This window comes from Acanthochromis polyacanthus, chromosome 13 (assembly GCF_021347895.1).
Source record: "Acanthochromis polyacanthus isolate Apoly-LR-REF ecotype Palm Island chromosome 13, KAUST_Apoly_ChrSc, whole genome shotgun sequence".
In the NCBI taxonomy this organism is placed as follows: domain Eukaryota; kingdom Metazoa; phylum Chordata; class Actinopteri; family Pomacentridae; genus Acanthochromis; species Acanthochromis polyacanthus.
In genome coordinates, this window is record NC_067125.1 from 18,238,911 (window position 1) to 18,266,196 (window position 27,286).

General features: G+C 39.0%; 1 protein-coding gene and 1 long non-coding RNA gene across 2 annotated transcripts in view; both read right to left on the reverse strand.

Annotated features, from left to right (window-relative positions):
* Positions 1–1,226: 1,226 nt before the first annotated feature.
* LOC127536808 (uncharacterized) lies at positions 1,227–5,793 on the reverse strand. The gene is made up of 3 exons (XR_007946006.1): positions 4,415–5,793; positions 4,133–4,281; positions 1,227–3,223 (listed from the first exon to the last, which is right to left on the reverse strand). It is a non-coding gene; the product is annotated as an uncharacterized LOC127536808 (long non-coding RNA).
* A 2,376-nt stretch (positions 5,794–8,169) lies between these two features.
* The window catches only part of LOC110955310 (cGMP-dependent 3',5'-cyclic phosphodiesterase), a 199,684-nt gene continuing 180,567 nt past the window's right edge, over positions 8,170–27,286 (reverse strand). The window contains 19 exon segments of the mRNA XM_022200242.2: positions 8,170–11,684; positions 12,542–12,648; positions 12,779–12,817; positions 14,273–14,373; positions 14,376–14,384; positions 15,509–15,608; positions 15,737–15,811; positions 16,165–16,212; positions 16,756–16,843; positions 16,930–17,052; positions 20,006–20,076; positions 20,214–20,336; positions 20,445–20,522; positions 22,721–22,833; positions 23,905–24,079; positions 24,477–24,558; positions 24,919–24,982; positions 25,501–25,540; positions 25,637–25,748. Coding sequence (XP_022055934.2) covers positions 11,450–11,684; positions 12,542–12,648; positions 12,779–12,817; positions 14,273–14,373; positions 14,376–14,384; positions 15,509–15,608; positions 15,737–15,811; positions 16,165–16,212; positions 16,756–16,843; positions 16,930–17,052; positions 20,006–20,076; positions 20,214–20,336; positions 20,445–20,522; positions 22,721–22,833; positions 23,905–24,079; positions 24,477–24,558; positions 24,919–24,982; positions 25,501–25,540; positions 25,637–25,748 — 1,783 coding nt within the window. The 3' untranslated portion in view covers positions 8,170–11,449.

Below are 27,286 nucleotides of genomic sequence, written 5' to 3' on the forward strand. Positions count from 1 at the left end.
CCCGCTTGACTTCTCGCTCAGCTTTTGCCTCCAGCATAAGCCCCGGCCACAAAAAACGTCACAATGTTTGTAAACAAATAAAGGGTCTATTGTCCCCATCAGACGCCATGGTCTCTCCGACGGGCAGCTTCACTCTTCAGCCCAATGACACGGTCAAGTATAACGCTGTGCGGACGCGTTCATATGATTGGCTGAACAGTACACCCACCCCCACGTGGGGTGAGTTTTTGTGATTGGCTGAAAGGAGGGAGACATCTGATTGGCTACAGAAACTTCCGTGTTGAAAAAAATGCATTTGTGGATCGAGCTGACGGCAGAGCAGTCTCAAAAAAGATTCACACACAAAAGCAGTTTGTGAACGCAGAAATACATTTGTGAACTTTCTTAATGTATTTGTGGATTGCAGTTTACATTTGTGAACCCCAGTTCACATGTGTGAATTCTTCTGTGTGCATTTGTGGATTGCAGTTTACATTTGTGAATTCTTCTGTGTGCATTTGTGAATTATGAGACTGTTCTAACTCCATAGAAGAGCAGGTTTTTAACCAGCATCCCTCAAATCTATGGAGTCGGCTCCGGAGAAATGAAGGGAGGTCAACTTTTATTAACCTTCATCCAGATGTTCAACTTGATATCTTTCCTTTGAGATTTTTAGCACCACAAACCTTTAGTATCACACTTTATTGTTATTTATTAGGACTTCAATGGAATCCACCAGCAGATTTATTTTTGTTGAGAAACTTTATTCTTGTCGTCGTGGGACTGCAGTATTTAAAACTGTTCCTTCTATTTTATCTCGTTTATTAGTTTTAGTTGAGAAAGTTATTTTAATTGTCGATTAGTCTCTTAAAAACCAAATAATAAATTGGATGAGTCAAGAGGCTTAAATTTCTTACATTGTCATATTTTGAATATGACAAAAAAATACAAAAATAAAGCCTCCTGAGACAATTTGACCTGTAATTGGCGTTATATAAAGTTGAATCAAAATTGTATGTATCTTGTAATGTTGAAGTAATTCAGCCATATACGTTGGAAAACATATTTTATTTGTTCATTAATATGTTGTTTTCTCCAGTAATTCATTTCTTGTTTTGGTTTATAAAATGTCAAACCCAAATATATTCAGTTTACTGTCATCTGTCATAGAAACCAAAAAGACTTACATTCATGATGCAGGAATCAGGCAGTTTTTCACTTTTTATCTTAGTTTAGTCAGAAAGATAGTTGATAATGTGTGAATTGTTGCAGCTTGTGAGCCGTAGAAGATTTTAATCTTTGGGGCTGAGTGTCAGAAAACATTTAGAAACCAACATCAACAAAACACTCAACAAGGTTTTGAACATCATTAAAGGGAAATCCAACTTTTGCATGAAAATGTCTAATTAAAGGACATTTATTTCCAACGTAAATGTGTGATATTCATCTTCTGGAGCTTCTCTTCACATCGTCTTCTACCTGGACTGGTTTGGTTGGGGGCATGTGCAACAAACATGTGAAAAACTGCACTTTAACATGAGTGAATGACACTCAAGTTTAATCTCTACATAAATGAAACTGAGTCTGGATGTGCTGCTCTGTCATTAACTCCTAAGTTTAGGGAAAGTTCAAACTAAAGAGGACAGTTCAGATAAGACTTGAGAATGAGCTTATTTTCAACAAACATCTCAGATTTTCTGAGCTTCTGCGCCTTTAGCAAGACATTTTAACAACAAGCAACTCCAGAGATCCAGAAGTTGGAGAGAGTTAGCTTTAGCTGAGCCACAGAACATGTGGGACGCTAACCTAGCAAACATTTCAGACTTTTCTCCGTGAATTCTAAGAAATAATTTTTGACTTAAAGGGATAGTTCGGGATTTTTGACATGAATCTGTATGGCATCCCCGTCAGCAGTGTTGTGCATTCACACAGACTTACCCCCGACAGCGTCCGGTGAGCAGAGATCCGGTCCGGTTTTGGTCCAGACGAAAGTAATCCGGCCAGTTTGCTGGGGTCACGAAAATAAAGCGTTTTCTTCTCAAACCAACATGTGTTCGAAAGAGTGATATATTTGCATTACAAAACCGTTGTCCACAAAAAGTCAGACCTCGTAAACGCTTGGCACTATTTTCTCTCCCTTCATATCACTCCGCGCTGCCTCCAGCTGGCAGTCGCGCAGGTTTCACTTTGTTTACTGCTCGTAAAGTTAACAACATGTCTGACTACGACAGCGACGATGAATATATTGGGGATGCCATACAGATTCATGTCAAAAATCCCGAACTATCCCTTTAATGACAGAGCTACACATCTGAACTCAGTCTCATTAAAACAGACTCTAATTCAGTGTCATCCATCCATATTAAAGAGCACTTACCCAAAATGTTTGTTGCATGAGCTCCAACAAAACCTGTCCAGGTAGAAGGCCACTTTGACAAACAGGAAGTGGAAGATTCCAAGCAGATTTTGTACGAAGTGTGGTCGAGCATAGAGGGGTGCTTTGTGGGTTTCTAAGGTGGATAATGATTATTAGTGAGACATTTGGAGGAGATATTCATTTGCCATAAATGAAAGTATTTAAAATCTTGGAGTTAAACTTAGAAGAACACAAACTCTAACAGAAAACTTTGTTGATACCTTTTTGTTTTGTTTACAGATGTTAAGTTAAAGGAGTTTTATTCGTGATGTATAACCAATGAAATCACTCCAGAAGACAGAGCGTCCACAGGTAGATAAAGGTTCAGGGCCAAGGTAGTGCCATTTATAAATGTATTTATTACTGTAAATCAGTAAAAATTAAAATACTGATAATCAGTAAATCAGTCAGCCCACAATTACTACAATTCTACAATGGATATCTCTTTCCTGGTTATTTGTACAATATACGATGTATATGATGGCATTTTTTCATACCAAAGGCTATACTATGATGTTTTCTCAGAGACATACTATGCTACTCTGTTCTGGACCTGGGCCGCTGCACTTCGCTGTTGTTTTCTGGATTGTACTCAGCTGCATGCCTTCGTCCACCCGGCCTCCGTTGACTCGTCCCGCCTGCCGTCTCTGGAGCTGAAGCTGGATTGGAACAGACCAAAGTACAGTCCATTCACGATGCCAGCTGCCTCTCAAAAGGCTCCTTCATCTGGTGGCACTTCTTCTGAAGGGAAGCTGAGCTTCAGCAGAACTTTGGAGATGTGTTCCAGTGGTTGGTGGATGTGTGGGGAGATAGACTGGGACCTTTGAACTGTTCAGAAAGGAAAACAGGGAAACCCACTGGTAGTTTTAATTTAGGGTGCTACTGCGGTGTGTTCTTGGGTTTTAAGAAGTGAACAGGAAGAGTTTATTGTATTGATGATCTTTTACTTTGTTCCTGGTTGGAATGCCCATCAATGTCAATGTGAAGTTCTCTTTTAGTTCTGTTGATTTATTTTTATTTTACTAACACCCATTTGCTTTTAACCCTCTCACATGTTGTGTTGTTGTAAACTTACTTTTTCAAATAAATACTCGTCTAACCCTCTGGAAACCAGCATTTGGACTGTCTTTGTGTTGCTCCTCACCTACTTCAGACAGCCGGGACAGAACAACGTTTTGTGGACTAAAGGCTAAACTATGATGCTTTTAGTGCTACATGCTATACTATAGGCTTTTTTATTTTTTAATTGGCATGTTACTATGACTTTTTTGTTTTAGTTTTTTTTTTTTCCGCAACATTTAAGAATTTGAACAGTTTTAAAAATTACTATACTTTTACTTGTGCAATGAACTATTATTCTATGGCATTTTTTAGACGGCATATTATACTCTGATGTTTTCTTGAATAACGTACTATTTTGACAATATACTGCACTATGACATTTTTTAAAACACATATCATACATTGCCATTTTAGGCAACATCCTATCATTTTGCGCTTTTTGAACCACATAATAATCTAAATTTTTTTGCCGACATGCTATACTATGAAGTACAGGCCATACTGTTATTCTTGAAAAGTATACTATACTTTGACATTTTCTGAACTACATCATATACTATGGCGTTATACACACAGTGCTTTGGTTACATGTTCATTTATAATCTAGATTTTTTTTCTGTTTTGCTTTTTGACAGGATTACCACAGACCTCACCGTGAAATCTGTTGACACCCACCTGAGAGAGACGCTGTCGAAGATCTCCAGGCTGCTTAGTCATGGTCTTTCTGGCCCTGCTCCAGAACGCCTTCATCAACTACGTCTTCTTTTGAAGAGGCCCTCAGATGCTGCAATCTTTGACCTTAAAGAGGAACTGCTACTTTCACTCTGTAACGAGACGGCGGTTGTTTTAAAGACCCAGCTCCTGGCGGCTTTGAGTGAAAATTTAACATCCATCAAAACTGAACTGCAGACAGTTAAATCTGAGCTGTCGGTCAGTATTTCAAACATCAAGTCTGACCTGGGTGCCTTAAAGCACGCTGTGGGTGAAACGGAAACTTCACTCTCCACATCACCGACGACATCGTCACACTCCAAAGCAGAGCACCTGTCTGCTGAACAGAGAATAATAAACTGCTGAAACAGTTGGTCTGTCCTTCTGTAAGTGAAAGCTCAACAGGAAGTGGTTCACTGAGGATGTTGTCCATTCAGTCTCCTGAACCAGATGAGGTTTTCCTTCTGTTGGCTTCACTCAGAAGATCCTCACAGTGAACATGAGACACCTGAGATGAAGAGAGACATCACAGTATCAGCATCAACAGCAGAGGTCGATTTTAAAGTATCTCTGAAGAGATTTTCTCTGTCATATATATTTTCCAAGCACTGAAAGACAGAAAGGCCTGTAGTCACTTTAGCTTTAGGAGAGGATTTTATTATCCATCTTATCTGTGGTGCAATTTAAATGTAATAACTGTAATGTTCATCATTACTTTGGACATATTCTGGGAGGTTATTTTTCTAATCTGCAATAAGATGTACTACAGTGTGAATCAATCATTAAACAATGTTAACCACTCGAGAGTAGATTTACTGTTTCCTCCAGTTTAACTTCAGACACTCAGCAGATGTTCAGGACCACTGACAACACAGAACCTTAATCTGACTGTTTTAATCACATTTAGGTTTTCTAAATGTTACATTAATGTGAACCATCGTCTCCATGATAGGTTCTATTAACTAAATGTACCAGATTACGCTAAAACAACACACTTCAACTGTTTACATGAAACTCAACACAAACATCATTAGCTTAATGCTACATTAGCATCAGGCTACGACTGAGCAGCTGGTTCGGTTAGCATCGCGAACATTAAAGCTAATATTTACTGGATGCTAACTCTCTTGTCTGGTCAACACACACAAGAATAAACTACACCAACATCTGGAGTGCACGGCACACATTACATCTGACACTACAGCTGCATATAAAGTGAATTAAAAGCGGCACCGATATGAAAATAAACACTTATCGAACTATCAGTCCTTTCAGTGTCTGTTGGTAGAATCAGCAGAAGATAGAAAACTGGTTAAAACAAGCCAACGGGCAGGAAAGCTGTCTGTGGAAAGGGTTCTGCTGCTCCACCGATAAATAAACCAACAGTGATCATATCAGAGTTAATCCAAACAAGGAGAGCAGAATCTGAGCTGCCTCCTCCATAGGACCTGTCAATTATTCCAGACCGGACTGTCAATCAAGTAACCCCGCCCCCTGACCTCGCAAAACTATAACATTCTATAACAAAATTCAATTAATTTATTTATTTTAAGATCAGCCAACTGATCTCTCATTATGACCATGAAAATTAAAGAAAATGATATGTACAGTCTATGCACCTTACTTTGTTTGGCTCCACACTTGCGGATGATCCATTTCTGGTATCAGGAAATGAAAAACCAGACCTTTTTTCGTTTCTGTCTCTTACTGATTTTATTTTCTTGTTGTAAATATAAAATGAAAATCAAAGTCAATTACGAAAATATGCACGGACCATAATATTTTAACCTTATTTTCTGGGATCAGACATGTAATTTTGTCAAAATTTACCTGTCAGGTTTCGACAGAGCCTTCCGTCTTCGTCAGAGGTGTCACCAGGTGGTGTGTGACGTAGTTAAAAACCAGCTGATGTTCACTGGGGCGGTGTCAAACCCATGGTCAAACCGGTTAACTACTGTTTAATTTTGACAGGTCGACACCGCCCCCCGCTGTCCCCTTGCCGCTGGAGGATGTCGCTCCATATGTGTGAAAGTCGGAAGGCTCCCTCATCCCGTTTCCTGATCTCCACTGCCTGGATTTATACACGGTTTACTTTGACAGGGACTGACTACTTTAACTTAAGTAAAGATCATTTACAAGAGAAAATGATCTGAAGGCATCTTTTAAAATACATCATGACAAGTAAAAGTCCTGCATTCAAGCCTCCAGGAAAGTAGAAATAAGAAAGTTATGTATGATTTACATATAATATCAAAAGTAAAGTAGAATATTTCATCATTTTATGAAATGAAAATACGAAAAAACCCATCCGTTGGCACCACTGCCACATTCTGAAAAAATACAATCTATTGAGCTTTGAAAGTTTCATGCAGTTTTCATTCCTTAAACTAGTTTTCAAATGTATTAATAATCTTGCCCCCGAACCCTTATCCAAATTTATTCAAAGACAGAACAGCAGCAGAGTAACAAGAAGCAAGGTGAATGGAAACTGTAGCATACAAAAATGTAAGTCAGCATTTGGACAGTCAGCTTTCTCTTTTAGAGGCTCTAAACTCTGGAATTCATTACCAACCAATATCAAATTAATCACAGATTTAAAACCCTTCTCTGCAAAGGTCAAGTGCTGGCTTAAAGCAAATCAGAGCTGTAATCATTCTTAGTTTGCCATGTGTTTTTATTGACTTATTTTGAACTGGTTTGTGTAATTATTTGTTTTTATGTGAACATGTATTTTATTGTTCTTTTGTAAACTTTTCTGTTATTTTATGATGTTATATATTCTGATCTTTATATTTAAAGGCCCATCTAGGGACAAGAGTTGGAAACTAGCATTTGCTATAAACTCTCTGTGCAGCACATCAGATTCATGCTAAGTAATGGAACTATGTTAAACTGTATCGTCCCTATCAAATAAATAAATTTTAAAAAATATGATGTGTTATGTAAGAACACAATTTTAAACATTATGTCTAAATTAGTTAAATTTACCTCTTTGTCCAACAGTTAAAACATTAAAGGACTACTACATATTGATGCATCAATGATATTAAAGAAATATGGCCTAATAAATAACATGTGCTCCACATACATTAACTTGTGTTATTGTAAAACCTCTACTTTTATAAAGGTGAAGATTGTTCCCTTAAGTAAATGACCTGGATACTTTCTTTGCCTTCAACTTAAGAAATATATCATGTTAAGTAAGTCCTGTACTCAAACGTCTATGAATGTAGAAGTAATTTGATTATAGAATCAAAAGTTAAAATATTGATGATATAGAAGGGCCCCTGTCAGTTTAAATTAGTAAAGGAAATGTGTAGCTTGTGTAAAATTCACTTCATGCCTTTCTATGAGTGTTCTGTTTATTCCAGGTTAATATCATGTTCAGTGTTTTCTAACTTACATAACATTCCTCGCTTGAATATCCCACCCACAATGTGGTAATTTTACTTTTGTATTTTTAGCAAGACTTGTCCCATTTTAACTGGGATAACTTGATGAAATCCAAATGTGCCCACACAGGAATAGACATAATTTGAGGCACAGTATAAAAGGGACCCATGTCAAGTTCCTAAATTGTACATATCCAAAGTAAATTACTTTTTAATTAAAATTTGCATCACTTGGGGGCTCTTGGTAAAATACAATTTGAACATCCACTCACTAGAGCTTCATTCCATAATACAAGCATTAGATACAGTATAAACAAGCTGTGGCATGTTTATTTCAACTACAGGAAGAATGTAGAGAGGAGACAACGCTGAACAGAACAGTCAGTAGTGGACTGTAGTAGGTTTTGGCTCCTGGACCTCTGATGTGTTAACCTGGCCATGCTTATACAGTATGTGACATAGGCCAGCAGGATCAGCAGAGATGCCACTGTGATGACTGTGATACAAACCCATAACTCCAGACAGCTTACCACACTGTCATAGTGGAGTGAAATTGCACGGCAGCTACAGCATATGGTGTGTGTGCACATGTAGAGACAACACCCGAGAAGCCTTTCACCAGATTTATTCCAAGAAAGAAAAAAAAAAGATTAAAAATGTTATCACTTTGCCTTTGTCTCAAAAATGCTCTTGTTCATTACATGTGAAGGAGAACAAGACCACCAGCACTCAGAACTCATCAGAACAAATAATTAAAAGATGACTGGATTTAGTCCTTAGTATAAGCATCATTTATACATTTCAGATTAGTCTGGGTTTGTATTTGTGGTAGAATATCATATGTATATCCTAAACACACATATAGTTGTCTTTCATTGCTCTGTCAAAGCTTGGGGTTGTTCAAAAATGGCTTGAAAAAAAGAAATAGAACAGGATGCAACCACTTTAAATACATTACAGAATCGAAATACTTCCCATTGTAATAATGACAGACAATCAAGAAACATATTTTTTAAACTTTGTTATTTACAGCAATTATATTTTGCCACTTATAACAATTATGTCAGGGGTGATCATTACAGTGACGTCACATCACAGGCTGTAGTCCTGCTGTTCTGTGATGATGGGAACTAGGTCGGGTTCATACTTCATGGACAAGCCGTCATGATTTATCAGAAAATATGAACACAGCCCTCACTCCAACAGTAGAGAACAAAATATATTTTAAGTTGCGTCTGTTTTACACTTTGCAGCTTGGCCAGGAAGTACAAAATGTTTGCTTGGCACATTGAGGCCTGACTCGCTAAAACGAACATAAAAGGACAGATACACACTCATTATAGAAAACTGTCCTAGGTCTGAACTCTCAAAAGCATTTCAGGATTAAAATTGTCACACTCCATTGACTAATTTTTTTTTCTCAATGGAAACATCAGGATCTAACGCTTAAAAGCCTTTGGCAACTCAGACCTAAAGCAATAATTTAACAATAGGCATAGGTATTTACATCGGAATCTATGCAATGTCACAGAGGCAGACACTTCATATTGCACATGAAAAAAGGCAGGTACATAGGAAACAGTGGTTCTGAAAATAATAGAAATGGGAAAACCACGAGTGAGTTTGAGAAAGAGAGAGTGGCTCTTCCACAAACACAGCTATGCCCTTTTTAAAAACGTTATAGTAAAAATATTCAGTCCGTGTAGCAGACCAAGGCAGATCAAACGCTTTCATCCAGCCAAGCTAATGCATATCCCAGTGTAGGTAAAACACATACATCAAACCACTTTTGCGAACCTTCCTCACCAATGCACCTTCGTGAGAGCCTTTCAAAGACAGATTGTACATTTAAATGCTATGATTGCAATATTATAGCTTTCATCTGCTTTCATTGACACTAACATTGTCAGGGCTGCATAAAAGGACAGGGAGAAGAAGAAATTCTAGCAGATCACACAAGGTTCAGCCTCATTTCTGTGAACACCAGCTTTGTATAGACCTGTTACACCAGCATTTCTCTCCTGATCCTAAACCAGCTACGTACCTCCACTCTTTCTCTCTCATCCAAACACCCACTCGTCCATCCACTCATTCGCTCGCTGACTCTCCACATGCAGCCTACATACAGTGATGTCCATTAGAGAATTTTCTCTTTTGAACCATTGTGCAGTTATCTTGACTCTGCAGCATTTCCTGGTTTTAACATTGTTAGGTACAACTGAATATAGCGTATTGCAAAACAATACACCATGACCCCCCTTCCCCAAAAAATGTCAGGTTTTCTATGAGGCACAATCTGAGAACTTTACTCTATTTTTTCCAAACATTTCCTTTGGAGTGCAGCAGACAGTGAACTGTTCAAGAACGGGTCTTTTCTGTGATGGCTACATCTCTAGTTCCTTTTTTTTTCTTAAAAAAAAAAAGAATGTTTTGGGTGCACTGAGAACTGAACAAAATGCTTTTATGCCTGCGTATATAACACCCAAAGGTACAGATAAAATAGAAAGAAGTGAAGTGACATGACATCTGAGGTCTTCACACAGTTATTTCACAAATATACATCTTCTCAGCATGGCGATCATTCAGTCAACACATTGGTACTCATACTATGTCTATAACAAATACACAACATACATACTAAAACAGACACTTTATTTCAATTTTCATATATTAAAAGCTCTAAGAAAGGCAGCAAAGATGCGCAATAAGGCAGATCCATATGACACACTTCATATAACACGCTCTAATCTGGCACATTTACACAAACGAATGAGATGGATCTTTTAAAGGGCTTCAGTTGCTCTCTATCGAAGTGAGTTTATGAGGAAATCAGTACAAAATAAAAGAACACAGGTGATGAGGAGTGTGAAGGATGATGAGAGGAAAAAAATGAAAGTGGATTTCAGGTCATGAGTGGCTGTTGTTTGAGGTGTAAATGCTTACTTGATGTAGTGACATGCTCTTAGTATGGACAGTGTTTTTACTGCTGTACGCATGGAGTAGAGTCCAGGATCAGTGACTGTCAATAAATGAGTGATTGTCAAATTGTCCTTTTAACCCCCAAAAGCAAACACAATGAGGGACAGGGAATCAATACACAAGAGGGTTAAAATGTTGTCTTAACAAATGAAGAAAAACTCCCTGTACAACTTCATGGTCATGAATTAATTAAATATACTCTGAAGAGCTGAATAGAAAAATGTGTTGTGATGGTATAAAAATGGACTGCATTAATTTCTTAGCTGTGGAGAAACTCAACACTGACCCAGATAAAAGGAATAATACATGAGGTGTCCATACAGCATGCATTCAAAAGCATCAGGTGAGGACTATGGCAGCTGCTTTTGTCTGAACAAAGCTGAGCTTTTTAAATCAATATAAGCTATTATGAAACATCTTACAGAAAGTATAGCACTTCATCTTACTGTTACATGTTGAAGTAGTCTTTGCCATAAGAATGAATGTTTTTTTCCCCTCCTTGTGTGTCTAAACAGTATGTGCATGTACATGTGTGTGTCAATGTGTGTGTGTTTTTACAATCGTAATCAGGATCAGCACTGTGTGAGTGAACTTGTGACTAGTGGTTAAAAACCTATTTTTCCAGAATAGCTGCTGAAAAAGATAAAGTCACCACCTTCTGCTTTCCTCAGTTGTAGACACAAGCCACATGTAGCATCTAATCAGCTCAGATGGATCCCCTCGTTTCAGATTGTTCGTCTGATTCAGTTAGTTTGAAACATTGTCCTGTCCGTTCTACACGGCCTGCTAAGCATCTAAGTGATTGACAGCAGAGAGAACCATCCCTCTTGGGTCGCTGAAAAGGAATCCTCAGCCTCTTATTGGACCACAGACAGAAAACTTCACGATACCGTCAGCAGTCCCGCCGCTGTCACTGACCCCTTCCTCCTTCTGTGTCGTCAAGGCAACCGTTGAGGCAGTGGTCATCGCTCCCGAAAGCCCCCTGGGACTGCAGCAGCTCGTACTCCTGGTCCAGGAAGTCCAAGCTGTTGTTGCTAGGCAACCCACGGATGGTGAACTTGTGGGACACTTTGGTCCACTGCTCACGATTTGCTGCCACTCTCTCGTAAAGCTCGGTGGCCCCAGGAAACAGTTCAGACAGCAGCCTGAAGGGACAGAGGGACGTGGGGGCAGGACATTTAAAGAGCTGTTACTGCAATACTTGAAGTGAAATTTGAACTACAGCTTACACATTATTGCTCTACACTCAAATCTGGGAATTTGTTTAATTTGAAATCAAATGATCATTTAATTATACGTTCTTTTAATTCCATGTATCTACCTTAATGTCTTCATGAAGTTAAAAACATTGAAATGTCTTTATTATTTATGTATGTGGTATTTACTGTAAATGCAGCATTTTGTGTTGCTAAACCCCAAGTAAGTGATTTTTTGAACCACTTGAGGGTTGTAAACACAACGTATTATCGCTTTAAAAGGTTGATAAGGCAAGTGTGTTCGCAAACGCTTTGTTATTTGCACTTACAGCAGTCATCAAGCAGGATTAGCATTCATATGGAGTCGTGTTTGTGTCCACCTAATGAATTTAAATTCAGTATTCACTCTAATTTTATCTGTTTTCCTTCCCACCGTCTCCTGAGGGAAATATGTGACTTAGCTGCTAAAAGTTCCTGCAGTATATGTTCAGCAGCAAGCCGCTATCTGTGTACAGCGTGTTTCAAGAGGTATTTCACTGGAAAAAAACTGCAGGAAACAATATGGAAGAGCGCGAAATCAATGGCATTTAGCTGAAAGATGTGAAGATGCTGGTCCGTGAGATGAAGGAAGCTTCAGAATCAGATGATAATTTGTTGAGACACTCGTTTCCCAAAGGAGTTCTACATTTTTGTGATAAACATAAGGAGGAGACTTCTTTTGACTAGTTTCAGCTTTTTTTGAAACTGAACTTCTCTCTCTGTATGTGGAACTCTGATGGCGTGGTGCTTTTGCTTTTGGTACGCACTTGTAAATGGGCATGGCGATATGTTCCATGAAGCTGATCTGCAGCTCTGGGATGTACGCTTTCTCTCTGTCCATCATCTCACTGGGCCTGTTCCCCATGGCTTTTTCCTGCACACACACAAACATACACAATGCAGATATGAGTAACGAGCTAAATAATATCTAAATAACACACTTCTCAGTTGCGTGGTAAATACTGTCACATGCCCTTTAATAGAGAGCGTAGAACGACACATACCAGATCTCCTTGAGAGAAGAACTCTTTATAAATCAGCTCCTGTGGACATACAGAGGCAATGTCTGTTAATGTTTACACAGATACATATTACACTGCATTAAACAGGTATACTGACTCAGTTTATTTAAGATTCAGGCTACATTTGTGTCATATTTTTTGCATATTTCTTAAGGACAAAAAATGTCAGTTCAGCAGTTTGGACTTTTATTCAAATTTAAAGGTCCCATATTGAGTCTCTTTTCAACAAAGGTCATTCAATTTTTTTCTGAAAATACTGTAAAGATGGTTAATTACCCCTTCACTTTCCAACTCCTATTTTTAGCCTGGCTGTTTTAGATTCTGTAGGTTTAAATAAAGCTGAACTGCTGCTCCACCCCTTTCTGTTGCGATTAACAGCAAAACAGCTGACCTAATGGCAGCCAACACAAACGTGGAGTTTCTATCACTTTGGTAGGCAAATTTTGGTTTGTAATTTAGTAGTACCGTAAAATTGTCACTGATTATCGTCTTGTCAGCTGTTATTTTTCACCATACTGGACCTTTAAAGTGAGCATAACCCAAATTTAAATTAAAAAATTTCCAAGCCACTATGACTTGAATTTAGACTTATATCATCTGCAAGGCAAACCTGCTGCTTCACAGTCTGAATTTCTGTTTTTTTTTAGCTTTATTTATTTTCCAACTGGACCATGCTAAATCACAACAGTGCCGTAATCCGAGATAAACTGCCATTCCCGTTTATTACATTTCAGTGTTTAGTCTGATTCCCGTTTTTCATTAATCCCTTTGCCAGTGAGAAAATAATGTACCAACTGAGACCAATACAAGCCAAACATTGTACAATGATATTCTCCACTGAATGAGACTGAAATGTGTTGTTGGTTCTGGATTACAGTGCATTTGCTTTAGGTGCTAGGTATTTGGAGATTGAGGGTGTAGGATTTAGGGCAGGGTTTAGGGGTTTGGTGTTGAAAAGGGGGGCAGGTCAAGATTAAACATAATCCTAAAATGTAGTGCGATCTCACAGGACAGAATATAACAGAATATAGCTCAAAGGTTGTTTCCAGCTGTAGAGATTTGCATCTCATAATCTTTTTTGTCCTAGAAAATAAGTAATTTTTCTTGAGGAGCGTGCTAACGAAAAGAGGAAACAGAGATTTTAATAAACATGAACTGCCAGAAACTTCACTCCTGTAATCACATTAACCCGGACCTTTTCTCTTTTCTGTCTGAACTTGCACCAAGCAGCTTGAACTGTTACAACATGCATTATGTTAGACCACTATAATCACCACTGTTTCTTACACTAATACACTTTTGTAATTTGTACTGCACCAATGACTAAGCATTAAATTTATTTAATTCCTCACATTACAAGGGTGACTGCACTAACAACGGGTCACATTTGTATAGAAATGTGTACTGTAACAAATAACATATTGTAATAAACAAACATAAACATTGTATAAACATTTGTGTAGACTAAATACTGACAGCGATCTTGCGTGTGGTTTTCCAGCCCTTGGTCTGGTCTGACAGGTCACATGAAGTCATCAGGAGGCACAGCAGCATGGAGCGATGGGTCCGGTTTTTGGATTGTACCCAACTACAACACACCAACACATTGCTCTACTTAAACAACATTTCAGACAGGGATGTTAAATCACTGATAAAATAGTTAAACATCAATTTAAAAACATTTTACGGATTAATTCAGTGTATTTTAGTGTCCTGTACTTAAAACGCCCAGTTACAACACACTGGCACACCGACGACCAAAAGCCACAAGTGGATGTCACAGGTAAGTGCAGTTTGCTTGTTTGGTAAGAGGCCATTATGATTCCAACTTAAACTATTTCAGTGTATGATTGACAAACTACACATACCGTGGTGCGAGGAAGTTGCGAACTCATTTGGAGTTGTTTTTTTTTTAACCGTCCTTGAATTGCTTTTAGAGCTCAAAATTGATTCCACTGAGGAGACACTCAGAATAACTTATAATTGGTTGCATTCAGCCGTAACAAACCGCTGGCCAGAAGGTTACAGCCAATTATATTACACAACAGTGCAAGCAACTGTCTCTGCAAGAGGATAAATAGACCAGATTATTAGGAATGTCAGTGCTGAATGCTGCGAGTTTGACCTCAGATCTCTATAAAATAAGTCACTTAATGAAGATGTTGAGAGAGAAAGTTCCTTTTGTGTGGTATTAAGAAGTTACTCATTCTGCAGAGGAATGGGTTGATCCATTAGTGTTCAAAGAAAGTGCTTCACCCCTTAAAAGCATAACTGTTGTGTGAATAACCTTCATAGGTATGTGACAAAACCTCTTTGAGATTGCATAAGACAAGGCTGACACAGGTACACTACCAGTCAAAAGTTTGGACACACTTTTTCATTCATTTGAATGAGACAGTGTGTCCAAACTTCTGACTGGGAGTACAGATGATGATGTACAGTAGTTGGTCTGACTGTATATCTGACAGTGAAACCAAAGAACAAATATAAACTGTATATTTACTTTAGTAATGTCTGCTTAAAATATCATTCACATTGAAGGTTTTCTCTTCTGAAATCAACCTGTTCTAGTTTACGGAGGGGTAAGAATAATAGCTAGGTGCAGTCAGGCTCACTGGATCATCGGAACCAAGCCTCCTTTGGCTGTTCAGGGAAGTGAATGTAGAGCAAAAGCACAGACGTGGATGTGCATGCTGAATTACTGAGACGTACTGTCAGCCATTTTCTGTAAATCCTTAAAAATGCGCAGGTGGTGAGCAAGGTCTGTAGCCAGAATTATGTCTCTCATCAGATCCAACATGCGCTGGTAGTCCTAAAAACATCAAAAATATCTTTAGCTTTCACAGACAGTGATAGAAGAATAGGGAATCTAAATAAAGGGGATAGACAAAAGAGAGACATAATTTTTGAAATGTCACAATGTCTGATTTTATGTTTCACCTTCCTGGAGAACTTCTCAAAGATGTTGCAGCCATGAGTGTTCAGAATGGCGATGGCCTGGGCAAAGTGATGCCTCTGTCATGGTGAATAAAGCAGAGTTATAAAATGTGTGAGTAAATCTGAAAATGATGCCTTTAAAGCAATGCGAAGTCATGCTGCAATGCAAAATGCAAAACCAATTCAAAACCTTTGCATTGCCTCATGGCTGCTGCAAAAATTCAACATTGACTTTGACCACTAGATGTCATAGCAGAACACATTATTAGTCACTCAACTGTGAAGGGAGGCAACCATGAAGATGCAAACTAATATAACCAATGACAAAACTGTGTTTTCTTGGTCTCTTCAACAAAACATGCAATAAAGACATAAAGGGTCACAAGTACCCCACGTTGTTGTAAAAGAATGTTAAAGCCCTGTTAGTTTACCTCCATCACAGATCCCTCTGAGCTGTAGAGAGCAGCCAGCACAGATTGCTGGAGATAAAACAGATAGACAAATGAAACAAAATCCTTTCAGCGTTCACATTGTATTGATTCAGATGGAACAACATCCTTCAATAAAATGCAGCAGTGTTTCTCTTTAACAGTTCATGTCAGCTCGAATATAAAATTCAGAAGAGGAAGCATAAAAAGAGGCCGATGAAACGATGAATGACCTTTGTTGTGTAACGCCAGCTGGTGTATGTGTACTGGAGGGTGCTGGAGGGTTGTGCACCAGAGCAACACGCTTGTAATCACAATGACATCTAGTGTCTCATTGGGGCAAATTCACAGATGATGAGCTAAAACCAGACACTCTAATATTACTGAAAAACACCCAGAGCCTGGTTCTTATTGACATACTCCATCCCCAGCATCTATAGTAAAAGTCATTTTTTAGTTTTTGCTTTCAGTGTGGTGCTCCACTGCACTTGTTAGGGAACAAAAATGTTCTTATTCAATTTCTACTTTATATATCACTGCTAATGTTGCATCAAATACTCCTTAATAAGGCAGAAACACGTTATGTGCTCTCACCGAGGCGACTTGGAAAGAATTGTTGGTGCCACGGTGGTCCAGGTCATGGCACATACAGGACACAAACAGAGCTAAAATCTCTATATCCCTGGAAGACAAACAACAAAGAAGAATGACTGTGACATAAACAATACACAAATTAATTACTTAAGTATTTAGGAGTTGGATACTCACTCGAGGTAGTTGGACAGCCCTAGGTTTTTATAGAGCAGGTAGCAGAAGTGTGAGACGGAGAAGGCGTGCATCCAGTTGTGGTACGGAGGATCCCTGTAGCCTTTCTTCACCATCAGACAGAACCTGACAGCGAGGCAGCAGTTTAATTACGGTGTACACCTCAGCATGATGCCAGTGACACATGCGCTTGAACTATAAAAGTGATACATCATTACCCCACGTTTTCTCCAACATGTAATTGATAATAATAAGAGACGTTATTTATATAGCACAATTCATGCATAAAAAACAACACAAAGTGCTTAATAGCAAACAAATGAGTAAAGTAAAATGAACTAAAATTGAATTAAAGCAACAGGACAAAATAAAGCAAAAGCACTTAAGAAGAAAAAAATGGCAAAAAAAGACGTGTCTTAGTTTGACAGCAACAGATTTAGATTCCCCAGGACCCTCAGGCAGACTGCTCCATAGTTTTGAGGTGTAATTAGGAAACTCTGCCTCACTGTGCCCTTTAGCTCTAAACTTAGGAACAATCAAGAGTTTGGGGACCTGGCAGGCACATATTTCAGCCTTTCAGTGAATTAAAAACAGAAAAAGGATTAATTAAAATGAATTCTCTGACAGGCAGGTAATTTAAAAAAATATTTAGGAGTGGAATAATGTGGGTGTCTGGTTCTGTGCTGCTGTTTTCTGTACCAGCTGTAAAGGCCCTGTCACACTCTAGCGTATAGAGCCAGCATCTGAGGAACGTATGGACTTTTTGGGAATGCGCTGACATACGCTGAAACACGCTAGGGGTACGCTGGAATACGTTTCTAGTATGCCGGGGTACGTTGATGTACGCTGACGGCCAAAAATTTTTTGAACATGCACAAAAATTTTCAGCTTTTGCCGACGTATGAATTTTACGCTCCTCATACGTTCCTCATACGCTGAACACGCTAGAGGTACGCTGAAAGTACGTTACACATACGTCAAGTACGCTTCTCATATGTTGAAATTGAGTGGGTCAGGAAACCTAGCATTAGAGGAGCGTATAATGAACGTGTGTCTGAGGTGTGTCTAACGAATGGCTAACGTTATGATGGTAGTTCTAACGACAGTCTAACGTACTCAACTTACGCCTAACGTGTTCTGAGCGTGCAGCCAACTTATCCCATGTGTATTACATGCATATTTCCAGCGTATGGGGGGTATATAAAGTCTCACATTTCCAATCTGTATCAGTTTGTACCAGCAGTTCAGAGATGGAGGTTGCTGTGCTGCAACATCACCAAGAGTATGCTTGACACAGAAGAAGAAGGCGTAGAATGAGACATGCAATCTGGGTGAAACCTTGGATTGGAAGGCGGCGTCAATTTGGCCTTTATGACCAGCTTATGGTTGAATTGAGAAATGAAGATCAGAGAGCCTTCAGGAACTTCCTGCACATGCCTCCAGAAATGTATGATAAACTGCTGGACAGGGTTGGTCCCAACATCACCAGCTGTGTACGCTCATCATACGTGTGGCTGACGTTCCGCATACGTTTCTCATACGTCGGAGGTACGCTGATATACGTTACTCATACGTCGGTATACGTCCAACTCAAATACACATCACATCACATACGCTCACATACGCTGACATACGCTATACATACACTACTCATATGCTACTCATATGCTGACGGTATGCTAGGCTCACGTTACTCTAACGGTCATTAACCGAAAATTGACCGCATACGCTGAAAAGTTGTGCGTATAAACAATTTTTCGAAATATTTGATACGTTCCTCAGACGCTGGCTCTATACGCTAGAGTGTGACAGGGCCCTAACTGAACAAAATCTTTCTTAGACATGACAGAAGATAATTCCTGGAGATGAAAGCATCTGAGGTCAGTAACAATCTATTTTTGGCAATATTTCTGAAAGACCCTCGCTGAATGTTCATTAAAAACTCAGCTCTATGTATTAAAGTTTAGAGTTTTTTTCCCCCCACAAAAATAACCTGTTCCTGCCTTAAAACAGCTCAGATGTAACTCTATAGTGTTGTTTCCTCTAAAATGTGCAGATCTGTAAAGTCCCTGCCACTCTCCACCCACACCTCTCCATTTGCTGCAGCTCGAGCACACCAGCTCATCTAGGACTCTGTTCAAACCCTGTAAACCTATATTGCAGTAATTCACCGATACATGTTCAAATCAGATGCAGATTCTCAAGAGGAACCTTGCAAAGTGACAGGATCAGTTCCTTAGATTTGTTACGTGTGAAACCCTGGAAGTCTGAATCTGCGTTTTTGAGACAGTCACTTCTATGCTGCAGTTTGAATGTGAAAATACTCTGCCAACTCTTGTTTTTGATGTTTTTTTTTCCAGCATATAAAGAAAACAGCACATAAACATGTTACAAAAGGAAAAAGAACAAACAAACAAAAAAAACCTTTGACTTTTACTGCAGGGTCCTTGAAATAACCTGATATTTTTGTGATGTTACTAATGTAGCATTGTCAATGTAGATCAGAATTAATAACACACAGGTTTTTGTTTTGTGTCTTGCTGTTTAAGGTGTATTGTTTTAGGTGGTCAGAGTTTTTTCTCTTATGTTTTGCTTCAATAACTAGGGTCTCAGGTTAGTCTTTATCTGGAAGCAAGAAGTCCAGAGGCAAACGCAAGAAAGGCATACAATCAAGTTGTGAAAAGAACTGCAATCCTTACACAGATATATTTAGCTCTATATCTTCTGCATCATTTTGGAGACTGTTGTTGAGATTTAATTATACTGAGTGATTTCATCATGAACAATTTGTTTTAGACAACTGTTCTCTCTTTTCATGGAGATTGGGTGTTAAAAGAATGATACGACTAGAAAAATGAGAATAATTCAGCCCCAACTGCACTTAAAGCCCATCTACTCCAGCAGATTGCAAAGTAGTTGACAGGAATGAAGAAGAAGATTAAAAACAGGAAGCTCGTGCTAAAGAAAAAAGCAAATCAGAAAGATCAGCTCCTCAATGCAGACTATCTACAGTAACTGTTAAACACACACATTCACACAGACTCGTGTATTCAGTAAATGAACTGATACGGTTTCAGACCTGGCCAGAGTGTGCATTTCCATCTTGTACGTGTTGATGAAGCCCATGTCTTCAAACATGCTGAGGATGCACTGCAGACACACAACAAAGCAGCTACATCAGTTTTCTTCCTGCATTTTCATCTTGTATCTCCTTGTATATCTCTTATATTTCCACTTTTCCTTCTAATCTGTAATTCTTCAGGGCGCACCCTCTCTCCTTTCCTTACCATGGGCGTGGTGTCATCAGGCAGGGATCGGGGCGTGTACGTGAACTCTGCAAAGCATGGGTGAATCTCCTGCACCGGATCGATCCCGGGCACCAGCAGCTTAGACACCTCTTCCTCTGAAACCTGCAACAGACACATACTGAATCATATGAAGTAAATGATATTAACAGTGCCAGCAAATACTATGTGTCTCTTTGTGAGAGCACGTGAGACGTATAGGTATGATGTTACCTTCATATGGTACATCATCATCTCATTGGCCAGGTGGGACCTGAACTGAGCCTCGTGGACTCTCTTGTAGAGCAGAGACTGCAGAAACAAACAAATCCATTATTACTGCACAGATACCTGGCTACAACATGATCCATGTATCAGCTGCAGAACCACTGTTTTCATCTTTTTCATAATTTCAACATAATACAGTTGACTGGAAAGAGATTGTCTTTGATTCTGGGCATTAAAAATAGCTTTATTTCAAAATTATGCAAACAAACATCAGTCACAGTCACATTTTTCCTTCTGCTTGTAATAGATCATGCAGCTAAACCCCTTTTGTGGCCCATAAAATGTGTCTGCTTCAGTCTGTGTTTGTAAGTTCATATTTAAATGAAAAAATTTAACATTCATCTATTATCTATACATCCCTTAATCTTCATTAGGGTCACTGGGGGCTGGAGCCTATGGGACTTAGGGTGAAGGTAGGGGACACCCTGGACAGCTCACCAGTCTACTGCAGGGCTACAATTACAAATAATCACACTCACATTCACACCTACAGACAATTTAGAGTTACCAATTAACCTCAGCATGTTTTTGGACTGTTGGAGGAATCTGGAGTACCCGGAGAAAATCCACAAATGCACAGGGAGAACATGCAAACTCCATGCAGAAAGATCCCAGAAAGGCGGGGACATGAACCAAGGATCTTCTAGCTGCAAGGCCAAAGTGCTAACCCCCACGCCACTGTGCAGCCCCTACATTAACATGTGCAGTATAATTTGCAGGACACATTGAACATCTTTCTGTCCAGTGTGGAAAACAATAAAACTCAAACTGATTACTGCTTACACTTCAGTACAAGAGGAGCGCTGCTTTTTACAATGCAGAGAACTGCGTATACTGTGATGCAGCGTTGATGAATAATGTATTTGGTCGTGTTTTAATGATTAATGAGTTGCCTCGAAGGCAATTATTTTTCCAATCAAATAGCTTCGTAGTTTGTAGATAAACTATTGAGTAACTGCAGTCACTCAAAGGTCAGACTCTACAAGCTTCATTTAATATGAAGGTGAAGCGGAAATCCTGAATAAAATATCACATCACAGTTTTATGTTTGTAACAATAAACGATGTAATAAGACTTTCTTTCTTTCTTTCTTACATTGTACATAATGTAAACACATAATTCAAATTTTTTAACATCTACATCAATCAATTGTTGCTTTAAGTCATCTTAAAATCCTTAAAGTACTCAAACCAGGTGCACATCTAAGGAAGTGAATTACTAGAGGCAAAACATAAAAAATAAAAAAATCAATCCAGTTACTGAAATTTCTAGTGAAAGATGATGAAAGCAGCAGCAATAAAGAGACATTCGATGACAAAGTTTGATCATCATATTTTGAAAAATGTGGTTTTACAGCAAGCGAAGATTTATCTGTTAGATAGTTGAAGGCTTGCAAACACTTGAAAACAGCAATAAAAACTATAATAATACTTCTTGATGACATTACACCTCTCTCTCTCTCCCAATAGCATTTTTTGATCATCATTATAGTTAGAAACATTTCCATAATGGTCTTTGTGAGACACCTACTGTAGCTGGGCTGAATGTATGTTAATGGGTTTGCGGGAGTCATACAAAGCCTATGAAGTGCACCACAAAAGCCACTCAGTTCCATCAGACTGAATCTCTTCAAATTTCCCTTGAGACTTCTCTCTGCTCTGCCTTTGACTGAGCATTTTGCTCCCACTGAACTGATCCCACTTTGCCAGACAGGATCAATCACTCTAATCTAACAGCATTAAGAGCAGATACACCACTCTGTTTTAAGGAGTAAGGTGCTCCTAATGATGGACATACTGTAAACGTTTATTTTCTGAACTTTTTCTTTATTCATCTCTGAGCCATCAAATCAGTCAGTGGTTGTAAGGATTCATGGGACTTGGAGAGATGACATTATTTAAAATCAAGCTGACTTGATGAACTGAATTTGTTTACAGTGAGTCAGTGTCTATGAAGATGAATGTGTCTCATAAGAAATGCTGCATTTATTCCATATTAAAGATTCATGTGAGAAAAGTGACAAATTTATTATGCTTAATAGACTTGATTTTATAACTCGTTTGCATAGACATACACTAACCTACACTAACAAATGGAGCAGAGGAGTGTGTTGATGAATGTGCAGCATTTAATAAGAACATTGGAAACAATGTAATGCGTTGTCCTCATCCGTGGCTGTTCAACATACCGAACCAGAACATTTAAAGGTTGTGGAGACTCACGTGGGCGATGCTGATACCACAGTAGATGGAGAAAGCTGTGGCCAGATCCTCATCAAAGCGGTTGAACCATGGCCCATTCATTTTATTCACCAGCTCGGCGACGCCAATCACCTCTAGAAAAAGCAGGATTTACAGAGGAGGCGAGCATAAATAAAAGTGGAGAGAAGAATGGGAAAGAAAATGTGAGACATTGAGGGAGGAAATGAATGGAATGAGATGGATGGAGGCAGAGAAAGTTGATGAAGAAAAATGGTGAAAGGCAGAGACGAGAAAATGAAGCACAGAGAGCCAGAGATGCAGAACAGACGTCGAGTCAAAGGTCTGCTAACTTCAATTAATTTCACACTAGACTTCAACCTAATTGCACATAAAAAAGATCACAGATTAAACTCTTAACCTGAACCGCAGACATTTTTCTATATATCACGACAAATCGCACTGAATGCACAGTTTTTCTGCTGGGGCACAAACAAGCAGCCATCGAAACGAAGCAGAAGGTTCAGAACTCTCTAAGTATGGAACACACTGAAGATGGTCTAAAGTGCACTTCAACAGTTTGGCACAAGGATGTGATGTAACCACTCTTTGTGCTATTCTGAGAGAGCACCTGTGTGGAAATGTAGCTTTGCTTTTTAAAAACAAAACAGGAAGAGAAGGTAATGGATGTGCTGGAGAGGACAGAATGAAGCATCTGCCACTGGTGAAATAAGATGAAACCTAACAATATGACAAAAAGCTGATATTTGCCATGTAAGTTGCTCCGTGATGGCAGAATGGAACAGCAGCTACAGATGAAGCAGAGCTGAGCTACTGCAAAGCAAAGTAGAAAGAACTTAATTTGGTTTGCTTTTATTTTTTTATGCTCCGAGTTGCTGAAACAAACCTTTTGAAGGATCTGAGAACAGCTTAATGTGTAATATACATATACTTAAAATCTGCTTTTTGAGCACTTCTTGTGACTAAAATGCTTCAAAAACAAACTTTTTCATCTTTATCTATTTCATTTTAATTGAATTCTATCTTTTTGTGCATCATTTCATCAGAACTTCTCTTTGAATTGTAAAGGCCTGTGTGAAAATTGATATGAAAATAAACACTGACGCTTTATGAAGCTTTAACTGAGAGACGAAGCATTTTTCCAAGATATTGTCCATTCAGATGCTTTTGTGATGTTGTATTGTTACCGTTGTTCTCATCTTTGATGGGGAAGCAGAGGATGTTGCGAGTCTTGAAGCCGGTGCTGTCATCGACGCCGCGGTAGAAGAGAGGATGGGAGTAGGCGTCTTTAATGTTTAAAATCTGACCAGTGGTGGCAACGTGACCTGCGATGCCCTGATCAGCCGGAATCCGAAACTCCTTCTGCACGCGGACATCAACACATGAACAAATGTTTGGCATTGAGAAACTTTTTATTAAAAAAACAACAACACATTTTTCTGTCTATTTAGGCATAGACAGTAGAGTCAAGTAGGAAATGTGGGAGGAACAGCAACAGAACTGCTCAATTATTGGGCAGATTCAACATTAAAGTCCATATGGGGACCTGTGTTATCCCGTAATTTCCTGTTTGGCTCTGGTGCCAAACTTTCTAATAAATGCATAAAATGTCCCCATTTTTTTCTGTTGATGTAGCAAACACACGTAGACCACAACACTACAGGGAACATGCAAGATAAGCGATTGTATAGTGAGAAACATTCACACAGAGAGATTAAAAGCGTGTTTGAGTGAAACAACGGATGCTTGTTTGACGTACCTCCTCATCGCTCACCACACCGCCATCAAACACCTTCGCCACCAGCTCATGACTGACCCGATCCAGCAGGAACACTGAACAGCTGCAGTAACAGAGAGTTGGAGGGGTAAAGGAAGGAAAAAAAGGAAAATTACAGCGGTTTATCTCATTTCATCTCAGGCCATTTAGTAACTTTTATTAAATGAGGCAAGTCGGTTAAGAACAAATTGCCAAGATAGCCTTTGAGAATGGAGATAAAGACATTTGTACAACACCCAGCGCACACATACACATACACACGCGCACACACACACACACACGCGCGCGCGCACGCACGCACACACACACACACACACGCACGCACACACACACACACACACACACACACACACACACACACACACACACACACACACAGCATACACAGTGAACTGCCCCTTTGAAGATGAATCAGAGGGCTTACATCTCTGCATCACTGAGGTTCCTGGCCTCCACTATAATTTCCTGTAACAGCACTGACACATCATCTGAAAGAATCAGAGAGAGAGGGAGGGGAGGAGAAAAGGAGAGGGTGAGAAAGGAATTAAAAGGAAAACAGAGGAAATTAAACGGATACAGCAAAGCTCATATAGACAGAAACAGAGATTACACCACGAGTGGCTGTGAATCAGCTGCACAGGCTGATAAGAGCTTTTGTAATCAACCGTTCGGTTCAGTGAGAGGCAATTTGTTCTACCACAGGATCAATTTTTGTACCTGCAATCATGATGAATCAACAATGACTTATTCTGCTGTTGGTGCTTACTGTTTGATAAAGCTGGAAATGCCTCGGCGTAATTACACGATAGAGAGGTGGAGCCATCTTTTAAATGGCCTTTTGATTTAATGATTATGATCCTGGGCGTAATCACCTGTAGGGTCAGTAATATCTCATTCAATTATGTGCGCCGTTTCACTCGGTGATCACTTAAATATCTGCCAACTTGTCTGACAACCTTCCGTCCCTCACACAGACAAAAAGACTGAGGGAGGAGAAAAGACTTACCCAAGTGTGTAAAGAGGTTCTTGGCCACTTGTAAGAGCGCCTATGTGGAGAAACAGTGGACACAGAAAGCTCTTCAGAAGGCAGCTTCATGTATATTTATGTGTTTTCACAGTGAGTGTGTCTCTATGTGCGGTACCTGGCACTCCACTTTGAGCTTCTGTTCTTTCTGGAAGGCCAAAGTTGAAGTGAGGACCGTTGAAGTGTAGCAGAAGCAGTGCTGGATGGCATGCTCATCGACCTCTGTGTGTCTGCAGAGAAAACCACACACACACACACGGTCGAATAAATCTGAATGCAAATCAGAATATAGACACTAACGAACAGGCTGCAGTGGGATTTTGGAGTCCTTAGCAAATATCAGTTTCAGACTATTTCATTATTTTAGCACTTTGCGGACAGAACACATGGAAGAGCAGCACATTCTCAAGATCACTACTGAAAGACGATGCTTTCAAACTGCTTAGTGTGTAGTTGTTGTCAGTGAGTTTTGTGCTGTTCCGAAACTTTAACTCTGCATATTTCTCTGTGTTTAACATCCCTGCAAATGAGAAAAAAACTCACTGATTTGAAAAGAAAGGTTTAAAAGAATGACCGTCTTATTTTGCTATCATTAAATTTCTAAAACATGCTAAATGAAACAGGTGATGCAACTCATTAGTAAATTCACAAAATTGCAGTTGTTAGTTATTCTGACAATAAGCAAATGTTCACTTTTAAAGCAAAAAACTAAAAAATCCCTCCACATATTCTTGTATATGTAGGAGTTGTATATCATTGTAAACTGACAATCTCTAGGATTTGCACTGCTGGTTACATAAAAGCCATAATATCACATTTGACTTTAGAAAAATGTACTAAACATTTTTCAGGATTTGTGATCTTTCCCAATGGATTGTAAATTGTACCGTGTTAATGTACCTGTATCTTACCTGAGTATTTCAGTGACATAATTTATATTTTCACTCCACTACACACATAGAGAGATATATTGCACTTTTGTCTCCACTTTGTTTATATGACGACTTCAAATTTTCTAAAACACATAACGCACATAACATCAGTTCATGATGAATGCTTTGTTATAGATTAAATGTTCCATTGCCAGTAATATCTTATAGCATATAGGGATAAAAAACAAAAAACAAATGCAAAATCGTGAATTAAGAGATTTTAAATAATTACTACCTTTCATGCATGCATTTCATAGATCTGTAAAATAACAGCTGATATACTAGAAGGTGGAAGACAAACATTTGTGGATGAGCTGATAGTGAAATCAATCCTTAGCTGCAGTTCTAAAAGAAAGGCGAGATGAAAAAAAAAGATTCACAACTACAAAATGTCTGAAATGAGTGAACTAAACTCTGCAGGAACTGAATGTGGCTGTGGCATTAAGCAGACAAAGCAGTGACCACAGAGATGCGATGAGTTGTCAGTAGTTATGTGTCTTTACCTACAGAGGGCAGTGGCACATTATGATCGGGGGCAGTAGATCGCTCCGAGGCTTTCTTGCCCTCAGCTTACACTCAAAGGAATTAGGGAAAAAGACCCGATCGGCTCAGTTTTGGGGCAATTGCTTTCATTCCGCCACCAGCCGCGCAAATCTTTATGACTGACATTCAGCAGCGTTCCAGAGAACAATAGAGAAGATGGAGAATAATTTTCTCTGATATGAGCTAGTTATGATTGAATATATTCTCCATTTCCACAGCGGGAATAACAACCAGTGGGAGCCCATTTCCAAACACAAGACGTTTTGCACATGCAGTGAAAAAGCACAGAACAC